Here is a 19,103-nt window from a genome sequence, read left to right on the forward strand (position 1 = left end):
AGATTCTTCTAGAATTTTATTTATTTTGCGGATTTTTTAAATAGATACGAGTTATTCAAGAGGAAGGTTTATAGTATAGAATTTATTAGGTTTTAGACAAAGCGGGCGAAGCAGCGGGCGGTAAGCTAGTATTTTAATAAATGGGAGAAAGAAAAAAATTATTTCTTGTTTCTCATAATATAATATATTATGTACAATTTAAATTTTAAATACATAAAATGTTAACAAATTCAAAATAATGAGAACATTATTTTTAAATAACAATCAAATCAATCACAAACCGTCACCTTAAATAAGTTATTTTGATTTTTTACAATTACATTTGTTTTCTGCATTATGTAATTTTATTTTTTACACATATTTAACATAAACTTTTAATTTGATTTAATAGCCTCCAAACAACCTCGTCAAATTAGACATAAAAATAGTTTTATTAACAATAATTCCTGACTCCTGAAATAAGTAATGGTAAAATTGGCCATCTACAAGATGTATAATGTGACTAAATAATTCCTGACTCCTGAAATAAGTAATGGTAAAATTGGCCATCTACAAGATGTATAATGTGACTAAATAATTCCTGACTCCTGAAATAAGTAATGGTAAAATTGGCCATCTACAAGATGTATAATGTGACTCTCTGTGATCTCGGGAATGGTAAGAATTGATGCAGACCATTTTTGTAGAGAATTTACAGACTTGAGGATTTTTAAAACTTTTTTTGTCAACCAAAGTTAGCTTTCGGTTATTTGAAATATCTAATTTGATGGAGGTACTTATAAAACATTTATTTACTATACAATATTATAGTTAAGAGAACATTAATTAGATTATCTCTTTATTCTCTACATAGTAGAATAATAAATAAATGCCTTTAATTTTATAATTTTAATGTTTAATGAGAACAACATGAATCATGATCATGAATGTCTTGGTTAAAGTCATGTATAATGTACTTATAGACTCTAAAATATGTATAATCTAGAGGACTTGGATAAAAAAGTTACTCCTACTTGTATGTCCAACTATATTAACTAAATACCTTATGTTTTTACTATAAATATTGCAATGTCCACTAAATTTTGACTAAATTAGTTGATTTTTTTTTTAAAGCTTAACAAAGTCAACACAACCTAAGTGACTTATCTATATATTATGTGCCATTTTTACGCCAAATCGAATGAAACAATTTTGGTGGAATTTATTTCATTTTTATAACAACATTAGTAAACTTTTCTCAAGAAACCAAAACTAGAAAGCAAAAAAGGGTAAAGTCAAGAAGAATGGCTACTACGAGATGACGCACGCAAAGCTGCAAGCAAGTTGATATTCACTTTTGGTAGTCTATAATTTAATTTTAACATACTTATTAATTAATCTAATTTTATAATTTATTAACATGTACATTAAAATACAACATATATTGGACATCACTGGAGCCATATCCAGATTTTTATATCCACACACATACATACAATTTGATAGAATTCGACAAAACAAGGAACAAGGGTGCAATACTGAATGTCAAGAACGAGAGAGACAAAACATTTTTTTAATAATTCAATAATTAACTCAAACCATAACTATAGAACCTGTTTAAGCTTTTTCAAATAGAACTGATGATCATACAATGTAGCGAGTATCCCATCAGAGACGACAACATTACTGCCGCTAGAATAGTCAATTCGTTCTCCGTTTGTAGTGGTCACTGTACCGTTATTGGCTTTAAGAATAGCATGTCCCGCACAAAGATCCCACTTTTTAATCGCCGTTTCGTGTAAGTATATGTCGTGTGTACCGTTTACGACACTCATGTATTTGTTTCCCGCACCAGCGGAGGGTGTTATCGATGTTTTTGGTCCGAATGCCTTGTTCGCTATGTCAGCAACTTTACCAGGGTGCGATCGCGACACGATGACTCTGGGATGAAGTTTGTTGTCTTCTTTCTGAAAGATTTATGCACAAATTAAATAAATTTAAATAAATATTATAGGACATTATTACACAAATCGACCTAGTCCCACAGTAAGCTCAATTAAGGCTTGTGTTGTGGGTACTAGGCGACGATAAATATAATATTTAATAAATACATATATAGATAATAACACCCAGACCCAAGAACAAATAATTGAGTTCATCACACAAATATTTGCCCTGACCGGGGATCGAACCCGGGACCGTCGGCTCAGTAGGCAGTTACTTTACCACTGCGCCAACCGCGTCGTCAATTATTTAAAAACAAATATTTAAAGGCTTGTTAAAAAAAATAATAAATTTTGTCCAATACCAAAAATATTTAAAAGGATTTGTTTGTTGAATTTATTATTCTTATTTTAATGTATATCCCAAATTCCGAAAGCCAGTACATATTGTTGAATAAATGTAGGTATGCTCCATTTATTTCGATTAATAAAATTGTAATTATTGTTTCAATAACACTTTTTTTATTATATTACAGATTTTCCCTATTGCACTGATAATTAAACATTGCAAGCAAAACTAGCTACAATATTCACTGTGGCCATGAATTATTCTGTAATTAAAAAAGGATAAATATTTATGTGCAGTCAACACACTTCTTTTATAAGGTATGACGCCTATATGTAATATTATAGAATTGAATTATAATCCATATATGGGGAGACATTGATTCTGTAACCTTAGACATATTATAAGCATATTATGCATAGTGTTTCTTTGATTATTTCCATGAAAACACAATATATTATGTAGATTTTATTACCAGTAGAGAATCCACAAATGTATGTTAACTTTACCGTTAAGAACTAAACTTATAATTGAAGAAGGTAAAAGCTGATAATAATGCACTTACATATAAAACTTTTGGTATATTACTTGAAGTCCTCTTCATGAGCCAGCCCCAATATGTCGTGGGAGGGAATGGATAATGAATAACCCCCACAATTGGTACTCCGTTAATTGCAACACACACCATTGTTGTCACATAGGAATATAATGCTTCTGAAATTTTACAATATTTATATATGTACATATATTATATATTTATGAAAATATATTAAGATTACAAGTAAAGTCAGTTCTTCTATAAATAAGAATTCTATGCTCTAGATTCATGATATAAATATACAATGAAATAGTTATTATTAAAAAATGAAATTTTTGAGAGATTATTTATATGAATTATACAAGACTCATTGATTTAATGCTTAGTGCTTATATTTATAGTACCTGTATATTCCTGTGTTGCATCTAACGGATCGATCCAGACTGTGACATCTTTCGCGAGAACAAGTTCGTCGCTTATGTAGTTAATAATTCTCTGTCCTTGTGGAGGTGAATCCAAGTCTATTGGTTCTTGGTTCTGACAATCTTCCTCAGCAACCGAATGCTCTTCAGATATTATAGATAGCTTCGGAAAAGCGTTCTTTAGTGTATAATACATGGCACAGTGGGACGCGTAATCTGCATCAGTGACGGGATCATTTGCTCCCTCTTTCGTCTTTCCTTTACTGTGTATTTTCAATCCACGGTTTTTACCCTCTATCACCTTGATACCGCCTCTTTCCGCTGCATATATAGCAGCATTTAACAACGATTTTATGCTAACGAGATCGCTTGTGTCGGAAGGATAAGAAGTACCACTAGACCTCCAGTAAATTATAAGGAACAACACGAAACCTAAAGTGAAACACGCGAACTTATTAAGTCTTAATGTACCACCGAAGTTCATTTTAATATACGTTTAAATAATATTATGTTAATAATTAATAATATATATAAAGTGCTAAACCAAAAACTCTATTTTGATTGTGCATTATTTTGACATTGACATTGAACTGTGAAAGTGACATATAGGCAAAAAGTTTCGGTTGCCGAAATTGGTTTCGGGCACAGGTTTCGGGTTTCCCTTGGGGTTTCCTGTTCAGGAAATTAGATTCTGAAACCAGAATGCTTTGCGTAGGTTCATATAAAATATAAAAAAAACTTTTTATTGTTCGGAATAATAGAAATGTATGCGCCTTTTGAAATATTTTTTATATAAGCTGAGCATCTAATGAGGTTACCGAACGTTTATGCTTGACCTTATTTTAGGGAAATCACTAACTACATACTATAAAAGGGGTGACAGACGTACGAGTATAGGTCTACCAGAATCTGATGGCATATTTATATTTAAGAAATAAAAGATTTTCATGTGGCAACTTATTTGACAACTATCAAATTGGTTGTCAAATTATTTGTCTTTTTTGCAGTTGATGAATAATTTTTAGGATTTTGTCTAAAAAATCTTCGAAAATGTCGAAAAAGCCGATGCGATCAAAAGCAAGAGGTGTTGTTTATAATGTGTATAGAAAAACATTCGATGAAGAAGGGTCAAACACATCACAATTTTCAATTTTGAAGATTTTATTGGTAAATTGGACTTACCCGTTTTGATACTTTAAATTAAAAAATATTATATGTAGGTAACTATAATATTGTTTGTTGATTAGAATATAAATTTATGAAAACTTATTACAGGAGTTTCCAATACGGCTATTCGTCAAGTCCAAGCTGTCCAAGTCAATTTTATAATGTCTGTATCTGTTAATACTTACGAAAATAAACATAGTTTTATTTTATTTTTATTTTATTTTATAAAAAATTATAAGCAGTTTTGATCTACATTATCATTATATCGATAATTTCACATCGCATACTGATACTGGTAATGAATATACAAATATAGGTAGGTATGTGTAAATAATGAGAAAGAAGTGCTAAAAGAAATATTTGAGAACCATCAAATCAAAAAATTTTTTCCTTAGAAAGAAGTGCTAAAATAAATATTTGAGAACCATCAAATCAAAAAATTTTTTCCTTAGAAAGAAGTGCTAAAATAAATATTTGAGAACCATCAAATCAAAAAATTTTTTCCTTGTTATCTCTGTTAGCTACCACAATCGAGAGTTTCGTACACGAAATTATTCGGTGTCTCATCAAAATAAAGCTACAAACGGAAAATCAGCTTGATAGTAGTCACTTGCAAAAATGGGGGATGTATCCTGAACTAGTATTACTTGTATAAAAGTTATATGTATAATTGTATATTAGGTATACATGTAAGTATGTACCTACATAATATTTACGTATGTACAGTATTGTCCACTTATGTAATGTACGACTAATGATATTGAGGACAAAATAAAAAATAAGCAGTATCAAGATCGTTCAGTCCATTTTCCCTAGGGTTGCACACTCAAAATTTTGATTTCCCTAATTGCCATCAGATTCTGGTTTACCTATAAGTACGCGAACTTGTGGCTCGACGACCTTTTTCGCTCGTGTGTCACCCCAAGTACGCGTACTTAAAAACCGTCGAGTAAGTTCGTTGACGATCCAACATGTTTGAAATTTTACTCGAAGCACACTCGAAGCCCGCCTTGGCTCGCACGTCTGTCACCGCTGCGAGCCGAGTAAGTACGCGAACTTTAAAACCGCGACTTTAAAGTTCGTACGTCTATCAGCCCTTTAAAACAAAGTCGCTTTCTCTGTAAATAAGTCCATATCATAGAGTAGTATAATCAATTTTGTATGCTTAAATCTTTAAAACTACGAAACGGATTTTGTTGCGGTTTTTTTAAAAGATAGATTGATTTAAGAGATAGGTTTTCGTATATGATTTATTAGGTTGTAGACAGTTGTGTGGGCAAAGCCGCGGGCGGAAAGCTAGTTTATAGTAAAGTGGGAAACATGGACAAATTCACTTTCTTCTCAATTCGCGACATTTTACATTTTACAAAATTAAAAAGAGAAAACTCACCAAATGACTTCATTGCAAAAAAATAATCCTAATATAGGTATCGATTTATCGCCCTTATATTATATACTAAATTTATTTTATTGAGTCGAGAATTACACACACTACCTACCAAATAATAAAATTAATAAAATGTAAAATTATTGAAACGATGGTCGATATTATAAGCAAGTTTCTAGAATAGGTACTTGAATGACGTGCGAGTTACGACAAATTGAATCAATCCTCTGTAAGTACAGAATTATTATACCACGTATAGGCTGGTCTATGCTATGTACTAAGTATGTACTAATAAGAACTTGACTAAGAACAAATGAGTCATGTCTAATTAATCGTTCTTTAGTAATTAGATTTGCAATTTCTAATGAAAATGATAACCGATATCTAAGCAAAAAAAATGGTTGTCTGTAAAGTCGGTTCAGAGCGAGGTAACGCCGCATGAGTCATGATTTTTTCGTGCGTACAGCCGGCTCTATCGAATTATAAGACGTTGTCACGTCAAAAACATTGTGGCTGTTTTCCAATTACAGTACTTTATTTTGTAATCTAAGTTACAGAGCATAATGCGACTCAGTGGCGCACAATGCCGAATTATGCTGATGCTTAATTGGAACGTGAAACGCAACAGCAGGTTGCGCTAAGTTCAGTGTTGAAAAAAAAAATTCATAGAGTTAGCAACAAGAAGCTCACATTTAATACACTTTATGCTTCTTGGTTAGCAATAACCTCATTAATGTGTAAGGCTGGTTGCAGAGCTTGACCGACCGTCAGTGCGTACCGTCGGTCCTGACCAAAGACTACTATGTATATACGGTCCTGACGATACGCATCAACAATTGTATGACTATGACACTAATGCGCATGACAATACGCGTGCGTATGTCGGTCTAGCTATGAACGGTTTTATGAATTTCCATACATATGACAAGCGCTACTGACGTACGTACTGTGTACGCACTGATGGTCGGTCAAGCTCTGTAACCAGCCTAAATAAAGTGGTATACATAATAACTGGTTGAAAACTATTAACGATTACTTATTTTAAGTAATTTGAATTTTGTTTATTTTTTCGAACTAGGTACTTCATTATTTCGAAAAAACTACAATGAAACGAAAGCTTTATTTTTTTTTTCCAACAATTAATAATTACTAACGATAAATCGATTGCACGCATCAATTCACGCGCATTAGGTACTTTTAAGAGTGCTCGATTGTGCGAAGCGTTGCTGTAAAGGCTTTGTCAGACAAGACGCGTACTTAGCGTGCGTCAGAGCGTTAACTTGACGCCGCGCTATGACGCTAAGATGTGTTGTACTACCATCGTAGAATACCGTCAAACAGAGCGCTGGCGCTAGCAGTACGCAACGCTCTGTCGCGGCGTTAGGACGCTTTAACGTCGGGTGTTGTATTTTTTTACAAATTTTATTTTAGCGTCGGAGTTAATAGGCGTAAAATAATTATAAAATACTGCATAATGACCGAAAATTTGATAGAATTGGTTAGAAAATATCCATGCTTATATAATACGAAGGATAGTTCGTATAAAGATATATCAATGTACAAATTTTTGGGATGTCAGTTCATGTAGTTCTTCGAATAAATCTTGAGACATACGAAAGTATGTAAAAAAACGATCTTCATGTGATGCAAGCTCACGACACAAACGATGATAGATCTCCTAAATCCTTTCTCTTTTGATTGATGTCGTGCACCCATACTCTTTTTCTCTGTGACCGTGATAAAGCATATAAAAGTAATATTTCTTCCACATCTGAATCACTCGACATCTCCATAACGAACAAACTTTTCACACTGCTATCGATCTGCACTACGCTTTGGCGAATGGCGAAATAACGCGCGCTAAAGCATTCTGTTTGACGAAGCCTCGCGTGACGTTAAAACAGGACCCTGGACGCTATAACGCTACTACGCAGCGCTAAAATACGCGTCCTGTCTGACAAAGCCTTAAATTGGAACATTCAACGTTAAGCATTTTGCCGCATAATGCGCTCTAGTGCTGTAATTGGAAAACACGGTGTGATACAGCCAAGAGCGTATTGTTCAATGAGGGCCAATGAAACGACTACCTATTTTGGACTCCACTCAGAGCAATATTGCTCTGAGGGACTCCACCTTAAAGATTTTTTTAATTTCACAGAATTGATTATTACTACAATTAACTATTGCCGCTACAACAATAAAAATAGAATAAAATCAATATATTTTAGAGGAATGAAAGGAGGAGGAAAAAAGAGAATTATACAGCAAGAAAGGGAAGGAGACACAATACTATGGACACAATAGCGAAGACAACAACAAATATTCAATTGAACCAATAAGAGAAGGAGAAGTACACTCACAAATAAAAAAACTTAAAAACGAGAAGAGCCCTGGACCTGATGGATTGACGAATGAGTCTCTTAAATTAGGAGCCCCTTTCTTACTGAAACACCTAACAAAACTATTTAATATGATAATAGACACTGAAACAATACCGAAACAATGGTGCTCATCTGACATAGTTTTGATATATAAAAAGGGGAATCCGCTGGAATTGAGTAACTACAGACCCATCAGCCTTCTACCTAGTGCATACAAGCTCTTCTCTTCTATTATATTAAATCGAATTGCTAATAAAATTAACCTCACACAACCAGTGGAACAGGCGGGTTTCTGTTCAGGTTTTAGTACAATCGACCATATTCATACAGTGGAACAACTAATCCAAAAATACGAAGAATATAATATGCCTCTTTACATAGCCTGCATCGATTATAGTAAAGCTTTCGATAGCATTAGCCACAATTCAATATGGAACGCACTAAGAACATCAAACGTGGAAGACAAATACATTAACATTATAAAATGCATATACTCCAACAGTACCAGTAAGGTAAAACTAGAAAGAAGAGGTGATCCTATTAGAATAGAAAGGGGAGTTAGACAAGGCGATCCTTTGTCGCCTAAACTTTTCATAGCAGTGCTGGAAAGTATATTTTCTAGCTTACAGTGGGCAAAATATGGTATCAATATTGATGGACAACGCTTGACGCATCTCAGGTTTGCAGATGACATCATATTATTCTCGGAAACAGCCAAACAATTACAAGAAATGCTCCGGGAGCTAGATAAAGAAAGTGGCAAAGTAGGTTTACAGTTGAATAGAAGTAAGACAAAAATTATTACCAATAGCTTTAAAATACCTATCAACATAAATGGAGGCACGATAGAATACGTCAATAATTACATATATTTAGGGAAACAAATATCATTTAATAGAAACAATAACGAAGAAGAGGTAGAAAGAAGAATAAATATTGCATGGAAAAAGTTTTGGTCACATAAAGAAATACTAAAAGGGAACTACAGTATGAAGATAAAGAGAACGGTAATGGATACATGTATCTTGCCTAGTCTACTGTATGGTTGTCAAACATGGACCTACACTAATAAAGTAAAACAAAGATTAAATACAACACAAAGGGCAATGGAGAGAAGTATCTTAAATATAAACATTAGAAACAAAATAAGTAACACAACAATACGCCAAAAAACAAAAATTTTAGACGCACTTACCCACGCCTTGAAGTTTAAGTGGCAATGGGCAGGTCACATTTCGCGCTACACTGACAAAAGGTGGACACTGCTAACTACCAGATGGAAGGGACCAGTTTCGGGCAAAAGGAATGTTGGACGTCCATTCAAAAGGTGGTCTGATGATTTTATAGGGGTCGCGGGGAAAAATTGGATTTATAAGGGAAAAGACAGAAATCTTTGGAAGAAAATGGAGGAGGCCTTTACTCAACGAGATCCATACCTCAACTAAATAAACAATAAAACTAACACTTACTAACTAGCATAATAATATACCTACTAATAATACTAACACCATTTGAAATGTAAAATTTGAGTTATGGAATAAAGAAGGCTTTATTATTATTATTATTATTTTAGAGGAATTCCCATAAAAGTAATATGTTTTTTGCCGTTCAATAATTCCTTTCTGCAAGCCTGATTCGCACCAGCTTGGTTTTTAAATGTTTCTAGCGATTTAAATTATAACGAACTGTAACGAATATTATTGGACAATATAATAATGGAATATTCTATCAATTTCTTAAAGCGGGAGTCGAGCACGACGCTTTGCATGAATTGGGCCAGCTTACACCGTGGAGTTCAAAAACCCCCATATAGGTAAAATAGGCGTTAAATAGTAGCATCAAGAGTAGCATGCTAGTATATCGTACGGTGAGAAGTTGAAAGCCGACGATGAGTGTCGATGACATTAAAATCTGTGTGAAAATCAATGACTAATTGGTGAAAATCTACCAACGTATATATTATATTGTAGCGTAAGACAGCTGACACTTGACACTTGACAGTTCTGGCAACTGACGCCTGACAGTAGGTAATCAACAAATTCATGTGTGACTCGTGCGGTCGAGTAACGAGTTTGCGAGTTTGATTTGATGTTTCACTTGTGTTTCAGGCATAAAAACTGAACCTTTCCTCAATTCTATGCATTTGTACTTTATCTAGCACCAAGCTGACTTAGTTTTCTAACACAATGATTTTAATGGATATATACGATACGGTAAGTTAATAGTAACCAACTTTATTGAAGGTTAATTAATACAAAATTTAACACAATTATTTTTATTACTAGGCGAGTTGGTGGACCTTACTCATCGGTCTTCAAGTAGTCGTCGGCTCCGCATACTTATGGCTTAAGAAGAATAAAAAATCTGAACCTATATTGACGAGAGAGAAATTTTTAGAGTGGAAACCCTTGCCTCTAGTTGAGAACATACCTGTAGAAGAGCCACCTACAATGGGCAAAATAGATGATGGTGTATTGAATGTTGGTGCTACAAGCTTCCTGTGCTTGGATAAGGAACAATCTATCATGGATAGTGCAATTAATTCCTTGCATAAATATGGGGTTGGGTCATGTGGTCCCAGAGGGTTCTATGGTACCATTGATGTGCATTTGGAGTTAGAAGAGCGTTTAGCGAAGTTTCTGCAAGTAGAGGAAACTTGTGTGTATTCATATGGATTTTCCACAATAGCAAGTGCTATCCCCGCTTATGCTAAGAAGGGAGACATTATTTTTGCGTAAGTGTCTTAAATCAATTTTTTGTAAATTTTCAATGAAACCGTCAGATCATGCAGAAATAAATAAGACACTGTAGTGGTTTATATTTAGCTATTTGTTTCGTTTATATATGTAATTTTGTTTTTACAAAAAGTGATGTAGAGGCTTTTTTTGTTTTTTTGACAACTTTTTATTTTTCAAAATGTGTTTTTCTATAAACAATTTACTAATTGAGATACTTTAAAAAATGAGTATGTTACAGTATTAAGGTAAAACATTATTTCCTGTAGGGAAGGATGAACGATATTGCTTATAGTGTATGTCATGTGGATTTTTGTTTTAGCTGTAGTTTGTAAACAGGATAAAGGAAAATCTTCGGTAAATTCCTTTAGGAATTAGAATCTAATAATGTGGTTATGGTTAAATTTGTAAATAATAGTTATTTAGACATAATAATAATGCTAAAGATATATTATGTAAGTATTATTGGAAAAAAAATATAGCAGCTGAATTAAAAAACATTCTTTTTATGTTTGTTAATAAATTATGCATGTGACTGTACCAAAACCACTATTTGCATAAACATAACATGGTGACCTCCATCAATATCAAAGAGAATATACCTATGTTACTAAAAATCTTTTAAAAATTCACAGAGATGAAAAAGTATGGTTCGCTATACAAAAGGGCTTTGACGCATCTCGTAGCACAATAAAATACTTCAAACACAATGATATGAATGATCTTGAAAGACAACTCCAAGAGGCAGCTGATAAAAAGCAGTTGAATCCCAAAAGAAGAGCTTTCTTGGTAGCCGAAGCTATTTATATGAATACTGGAGAAATGTGTCCGTTACGACGGCTAGTGGAGTTGGCTAGGCGTTTCAAATTGAGGATCATTTTGGACGAAAGTTTAACTATTGGTGTGAGTATGCATTTTTTTTATAAATAGAAAAAAAAAGACATTAAAGTATACAAAAAAGCACCACATAAATCAGCTCGATTTATTCGTGATGCACAGGCAGTCTATACATCAAATAACTATAGATTTACATAAATATTGTTTCATTACTTATGATTCCATTTGCAAAAAATATAATAAAAAAAAATTGTCCTTTAAATCATTTCAAAAATGTATATTCAGTGCATACTAAAAAAAATAAAACAGGATGATAAAACCAAGGCTACTCTGTTATTATCTGATCAATACATTATCACATGCAGTAAATATCACAGTATGGAATAAAAAAAATTTGAAATTACAATATTTTTTGTACATTTTTTTTGCTTGAAATTTTAGTTTAAGTATTTGTTAAAAATATTTACTCGAAAGTATCAAATTTTATTTTTGCAAATGTTCAAAAGGATTTGGTTAATTAAATGAAATGGTGAATATAAAAACAAATACAATGTAGTTCATCTGTTCATACATGTATACTACAAAATTACGACCATCTGACCTATTTCCCCACAATTTATAGAGGAAGTCACTTAGCATCAAATTATTACCATCAAAACAACAAAAGTGTATGCTATTGTTGCCCTTAATTTTCAATTCAATTAGACCTAGCATCTTTTATCTCTAATTACCATAACATGCACAATGGTGATATTTGCAAAACAGATATCAATATCAATAATATATAGTATCATCATCATCATCATCATTAACAGCCCATGTTTGTCCACTGCTGGACATAGGCCTCAGTCATGGCACGTCATTGAGCCCAGTCATTCGGTCCAATATAATATATATTTATATAAAATTAATGTAGTTAGGTATATTTCTAGATTTAAATTAACCACATTTTTATGTATTTACTGTTGGTTTGGCTAAATAAATAAAAAAGTAATAAATTATAATATCACTCTTTTTGTGGGTTGTGTGGGGGTGTATCAGAATAACCAGACTTAGTTTTAACACTCTTTCGGTTTTATATTTTTTTATTACATGGTTCGATATATTAATTTTTTATATCGTCATTTCTAGTTTAATTTGAGGATTGGGTATCTGTTGCATAGTTTATATTACCACAGATACCGGAGTTCCAATTTTTTTTTCTTTTCTTATAGGTGATAGGTAAGCATGGTCGCGGTCTAACAGAACATTTGAACGTACCGCGCGACGAAATAGACTTGATCGTGGGCTCTCTAGAACATTCCTTCGCGACAGTGGGTGGTTTTTGTGCTGGTACACACTTCATTGTGGAACACCAGAGACTTTCTGGCCTGGGTATGTGTTGTTTTATGTATCTTATATTTGTATATGTGTTGTAATGTTTGTTACTTTCTAGTTATTAGCTTAAAATGCTTATAAATATTAGAATCAATAGTGCATCTGAAGAAATTGTATTTGAATGAATAAAACTTAAACAAAGTTTGACAAATATAAATGATGGAAAATATTCAGTCAAGTAGGGTTTCAAAGCTGCGTCTTTTTGTTTGGTACCCTAAAAAAACTCAAAAAAAAGCTACCTACATAATGTATAAGTCGATGCAATACCGCTATAAGACATTTTTTATTCTTCCACACCTACCTTAAAGAACTTTGTTTTTATGGCATTTGTATTAAATAAAAATCTATATACCTCATACTATTTCTTTCAAAGCGACGTCAAATATTACAAGAAAAATCAAGAAAATATAAATATCCTTATTATGTTATTTCCTTGCAGGATACTGTTTCAGTGCGTCACTGCCACCCATGTTGACGCAGGCCGCGATATCTGCGTTGGATATTATTGAAAAACAACCCAATATTATTTCTGAACTTGACGACAACTCGAGGAAACTGAATAAGTGAGTCCTTTTCCTGTGTTGATGCTTCAGATTTTAGAGGAATGTCGTAGTAAACTGTGTACAGATTAATTTTTTTTATGAAAAAAAAAATTAATTTTATACACCTGTTGAAAGAAAAGAAATACGTGAACAGTCAGCCAAAAAGTATACATTTAATGTAGATATAGCTATCGTTTATATATTTAATAATAATATTTCGTTTCAGGGCGCTGGCCAACCTCAAGCACTACACATTCCGAGGAGACGAATTGTCCCCCGTCAAACATATCTACCTTAAAGATGATTTAACGGACAGACTGAAACACAGTTACCTGAAAAACATCACCAACTATTGCCTACACAAGGGAGTGGCCTTAACAGTAGCTGCGTACTTGAGAGATATAGAAGTGAACTGTCCGGAACCTTCCATACGTTTGGCTTCCAGTAGGAAGTTGAACGATGAAAACATAGCTTTAATTTGCAGTTTACTTGATGAAGCATATGAACAAGTTGGGCCAAGTATGGACAAATTTCTTCCTTTAGAACATTAATTAATTGTTTGATCAAGTAAAGGTTAAAGTACATATTCTCATAATATTTTTGTTTGATCGTTATTTTTAATTTTTAGTGCATTAATTTTAGTCGACATTTGGCAGTACACTGCCTTAAAAATTGTTTATAATATGTATATTTATACGAATAATATTATTCATTTTGTCACAAATTTATTATAGGATTATGACGTGAATTTAATTTCACGCACAAAGATAATTAGGAAGATCAAATCGGATTCATACAAATCAAATCAAATCATTTATTGTATACATTAGAAACCATATGCAGGTATTACAAATGTTTGTGTCGTGACAAATTGGATATTTGGCATGTAATATAGCATCACGACACGACACTTTCATAATTTCGACTCGTCATAGTTAAAATAAAATTAATAATATCAGTATTCAATAATTCCAGTTTGAAATCATTAAGTATAGAAATTATATGTTTAGGTAATCTAGGGAAGGAGAGAAATAAAAGATGTTATTTAGTACATATTACATAATAAATATAATAATGACACAGTGCACATCATGTTACATAATTAATATTATTAAATTATTACTTTTTCATATGCCTTTTTATTTTACCTTATCATTAAATTATACTACACTCAGATTCCGACTTAATATTACACTAAGTAAAATAAAAAATAGTGATAAAGTCAATTTTAAGAAGATGGTGCCTAAGAATATCCTAATGCATTGAGCTATTATTACGTCGTACCTAGTAATAATAATCAAAATATTTCTTCAGTTTATCGTACTAGTAATTTTTTTCTTTATAAAACTTCCGGATAGGCGGTCTCAACTTTTTTTTTAATTTTTTCAGCAATATTATTGAGCCTTGGTTGAGTTCGTAAATTAGGCTTTATTGTCACAAGGCACATTTTTATCTACACAGATTTTTTAACAAAAAAAAGTCTACTTTATTGGCGAAAATTTTGAGGAAAAAAAAATTTTTTTTTTGTAAAGTATATTATGTAGACGTATGGTCTTTTTTACTTGACGAGTAGGTATGTAAAGGATGGAATGGACCACGCCTGCTTCCTTATACCAACAAATAGTTTTAATCGGTAACCAATTCGTCACTCATATGACAATAACCCATATTACGTTTAAATTCAGTATCATCCGCGCTATGTAACGGTTTACGGATTTCAATCAAACGTCTATCCGTTTCCAACGCTTGGTTCTTGTATTGTAAGTCTTTTGTGACTCGTTGGTGATGGTTGTACATTCCGTGGTATGTTGTGCTGTAAATAAACGTGGTGAAAATGTAAAAAAGAGCGTGTATGTCAGAAATGAAACTTATTTGACAAAATTCAAAAATACCAAAATTTTCATGTTACTTTGATGTTACTCCATGCGCCGTGACGGTATTGCCATGACGTGAATTTGAAATTTTACTCTCAACGCGCTCTCTCAGCGCCCTCAAAAACATAGTATTCTTAATTTGAGATTTTTAATAAATCTTTAAAATTCATTAATTTAACTATGTGGTTACTTACAGTGCATCTTCCAATTTATTTTCCAATAAATTACTACTCGTGTGCACTCTTTCGTATTCCTCTATTAATCCTCGCATTGGTTTATCCTGCAAAATGATGTAAAAATCCAATCTTAGACAGAAACATATCAAAAAAGAAAAAAAAAAAGATGTTTTTTTAGTACGTAACAAAACATTATTTGAACGTTAGTTAAGGTATTGTCCTTTTTTGAATTTAGTTAAAATGATCACTTAAAGTCAACGTTATAGAAAAACACATGATCAACATACAAAAATCGAAGAAATTTTAGCGTAACATCGTTAAAAAGAAGAAACGATTGACGGGTGTCTGGAAGAAATGGCTCGCCGTACGCCACCTATTGGTTGTCTTTTATTTATTTTTTATATTCCACCGTATAAAGAAAAAATAAATAATGTACCTGAACTCTCTCCAACACCGGTCGTCTAGTCCTTGCGTCTAGTCGAGTTTCAACTAACTTAGTCGGGTTTATCTTATCAGCTACAGCCGCACGGAGAGATTCTATCTCTCTGTCTAATTTCACCAGGTTTTGTTCTAGCTGTAGGTACAATATTTTAGAGTTTATTTTTTAGTTAAATGTGATTATAAATATGTTTTTATATATCATTGATTCCTATAAATATTCTGATTGCCACATTATGGTTGTTATAATTATGAACCCTTGTAAATGCCTACTCGCATTTCAATTAATTTTAATATAGAGATAGACAGCACACTACGGATAGATAATATTTAAAAATGTTGACCTTTTTAAAGGTCTTTTTCAGCACATAAAATGATTGCTTGGCTTGTTGGCTGTAGGCTTGTTCCATACAATACGATAACAACTGAGCTAAAACGATAAAACCGTAACCAATGAGTACGTTTTTTTTTTTTAAACAGGCATAGACAACAAAATCTTTCTACCTTTCTACCTTAAAAAGCTACCTATCTACCTTCATTTTCTGCCATTCCATTTCATTCCTTGCTCTCTGTATATCAAAAACTCGTCTTCTCATCACCATCTCCACTTGCTGGTTCTGAGCGAACATCTGATTTCGCGCCTGTTCTCTGCTCTTGAACATCGTCTCTCTCAAAGCTTTGGATTCCCTTATTAATTGCTCAGCTATTTTGATCGTGTTTTCGATACAGTGGACGTAACTTTCCTCTGTCATGGATCTAATGAAGTGTTATTTATTTAACCAAAAAATTAAAAATAAATGCTTTAGTACTATCATCATCATCATCAGCCCATATACGTTCCCACTGCTGGGACACGGGCCTCCTATGAGGGTACAGGCCATAATCCACCGCGCTGGCCAAGTGCGGGTTGGCGGATGACACATGTCGTCGAACTTTTTAATTCTTCGACATGTCGGTTTCCTCACGATGTTTTCCTTCACCGTTCGAGCAGTGGTGATGTTACAACATGCGCAGATAAATTGAAAAATCAATTTAATTCCTGCGCGCTCGCCTGGTCTCGAACCCCGGACTTATCGATTCGAAGTCCGAGGTCTCACCACTGAGCCACCACTGCTCGCCTTTAGTACTATACGTATTTATATTACATTGCTATACTATATTTACGCAAATAAAATGATTAATAGCTGCCACAATTTTATTTTCAAGTGTTCTTCTTTCATCACGCAACTAATAAATGAAGACATAATTTAATAATTGATACAAAACAAAATGTGTTCGTGTACTAGTGTACACACGTAGTTAAGAAGTGAAACTTCTTTATGACCTTATTTTTCAAAAAATAATTTATTATATGCAACATTACAGAAATACGTCGAATCACGCGTGGTAGGGATAAGAAAAAGTCACGCGTAACGAAAAAATGTTACACTAAATTTTTTTCCAACCCCGATAAAGAAGTTTCATTTCAAAAACCAACAAAATGTGTAAAAATCAAACATATTTTAAACTATACACTCACTCAACAGGAATCCTAGTAGGATCCAACTTATACGATATCCCCGTGCTTTCCCTGTCCAAATCCTTAACATATCTCTCTATGAACAACGCGTCATCCTTATTCTGAATCTCTCTCTCGAGCCTACAGAATACGTTTGTTAGTTCTTTCAGTTTCTCCCACCCCATGTGACACACGTCTGTTAATACACGTTTGCTATTTTCTATTATGTGAAGTTCCTGAAATTTCCAAACTTTTATTTATATTATATTTATTTTTAATAATTATTTTTAATCGTCATAGCTTTCAAATAAAAATGAATCATGAAAATCGATTCATCCAATCAAAAGTTCTAAGGTTAAAAACCTAAAAATCACTTGAATTAAAAACCGTCTTCTTATCTGAAGTCAGTTGAAAATTAATAATAATAATATAAGACGCACATAAATAAACCTTGCAAGTAGAAAAATAAATTATTGAAAAGGATCTTGAAAACCTTATTTAATTCCTCCCCAAGTTGATCCCTGGTTAATTCTGGCGGCATTCGTTGATCCCTATTCGACAAACACTGAGACACAACCATCAACGGCACTTGAAGTGACTCCAAATGTAATTCTGTTGCATTCTTCTCTTCTTTAAGCGCTCTGCTCTCATCCCTCACTTGTTCCCGCGTAAAACGCTGTTTTTCCCGCCATGATTCCACTTCGAATATTCTTTTGAAATATTAAAACGCAAATAAATTAAAATTGTCTATGTTTGAATTACTTTTCAGTACATATTATGGAAATATAAAAAATATTAATCTGAATTCTGAATTATTCTGCAATGCAGCCCCGCAACTGGCTCACGTAGTAGGTACCTACCTACCTAAAATCTACTCGTATTTAAAAAAGACAATATATTTTAATTTTTGTCCAGGTATATTCGTAGCTAATATATACCTTTCGTAAATAGTTTGTAGTTAGGTTTTTATGTTAAAAATCAAAACTCCCATATTAACTTTCAGCTTCATTCTTATAAAAAAAAAACATTGGATATCATGAAGATTAACGGTCGAATTGTTCAATACAACTGAGTTTAGTTTTTTATTTACCTGTCTCGCAGTAGCTCATTATTAACGTTAGTATCCCATCTCGTAGTAACTGAAGTTTCGTTACGCAACTGATTTCCCCTTTGTCTAAGTTCATAACCCTCAAAGCGTCGTAGTCTTGCTTCATTTTGCAAGTGCTGTATATTTCTAGTCCAGTCCAAGACACTAAGGCGGGGGTGAGATTTTTCAAACACAGGGACAGAAGCGTCCATGCTTATGACGAAATAAGAAAAGAATGACTTATTTTGAAAGGATTCAATATATTAAGTTTGATCAATAGTCAGCAGTTGATATGATAATTCTTACACGTGTTATCTTCGTGCGATATTTAAATTTAGGTATAAGTTTTGAGATCAATCAATGGAAATTTCATAAT

General features: G+C 32.9%; 4 protein-coding genes across 5 annotated transcripts; 1 reads left to right on the forward strand and 3 right to left on the reverse strand.

Moving 5' to 3' along the window:
• Window positions 1–1,565: 1,565 nt before the first annotated feature.
• Window positions 1,566–5,972, reverse strand: LOC123694469 (putative inositol monophosphatase 3). 2 transcript variants are annotated; one of them, XM_045639920.1, is made up of 4 exons: window positions 5,786–5,972; window positions 3,211–3,660; window positions 2,834–2,982; window positions 1,566–1,946 (listed from the first exon to the last, which is right to left on the reverse strand). In XM_045639920.1, the coding sequence occupies exons 1-4, from the start codon at window positions 5,796–5,798 to the stop codon at window positions 1,584–1,586; spliced, it is 975 nt and encodes a 324-aa protein (XP_045495876.1). In that variant the 5' UTR covers window positions 5,799–5,972; the 3' UTR covers window positions 1,566–1,583. The 2 variants fall into 2 exon arrangements, with proteins under 2 accessions (XP_045495876.1, XP_045495875.1); XM_045639919.1 differs by lacking the exon at window positions 5,786–5,972 and having other exon boundaries at window positions 3,211–4,082.
• Window positions 5,973–10,219: 4,247 nt separating this feature from the next.
• On the forward strand, window positions 10,220–14,782 carry LOC123694467 (serine palmitoyltransferase 1). Its single transcript, XM_045639917.1, has 6 exons — window positions 10,220–10,376; window positions 10,449–10,897; window positions 11,534–11,801; window positions 12,950–13,109; window positions 13,552–13,675; window positions 13,881–14,782. Exons 1-6 carry the CDS (start codon window positions 10,350–10,352, stop codon window positions 14,203–14,205), a joined length of 1,353 nt encoding a protein of 450 aa, XP_045495873.1. The 5' UTR covers window positions 10,220–10,349; the 3' UTR covers window positions 14,206–14,782.
• On the reverse strand, window positions 14,738–17,862 carry LOC123694468 (tektin-B1-like). The gene is made up of 5 exons (XM_045639918.1): window positions 17,662–17,862; window positions 16,676–16,898; window positions 16,141–16,278; window positions 15,723–15,808; window positions 14,738–15,467 (listed from the first exon to the last, which is right to left on the reverse strand). Exons 1-5 carry the CDS (start codon window positions 17,823–17,825, stop codon window positions 15,281–15,283), a joined length of 798 nt encoding a protein of 265 aa, XP_045495874.1. The 5' UTR covers window positions 17,826–17,862; the 3' UTR covers window positions 14,738–15,280.
• Window position 17,863: 1 nt separating this feature from the next.
• LOC123694587 (tektin-2-like) lies at window positions 17,864–18,939 on the reverse strand. The gene is made up of 3 exons (XM_045640054.1): window positions 18,731–18,939; window positions 18,081–18,350; window positions 17,864–17,876 (listed from the first exon to the last, which is right to left on the reverse strand). Exons 1-3 carry the CDS (start codon window positions 18,937–18,939, stop codon window positions 17,864–17,866), a joined length of 492 nt encoding a protein of 163 aa, XP_045496010.1.
• Between the last annotated feature and the right edge of the window lie 164 nt (window positions 18,940–19,103).

Source organism: Colias croceus, chromosome 9 (assembly GCF_905220415.1).
Source record: "Colias croceus chromosome 9, ilColCroc2.1".
In the NCBI taxonomy this organism is placed as follows: domain Eukaryota; kingdom Metazoa; phylum Arthropoda; class Insecta; order Lepidoptera; family Pieridae; genus Colias; species Colias croceus.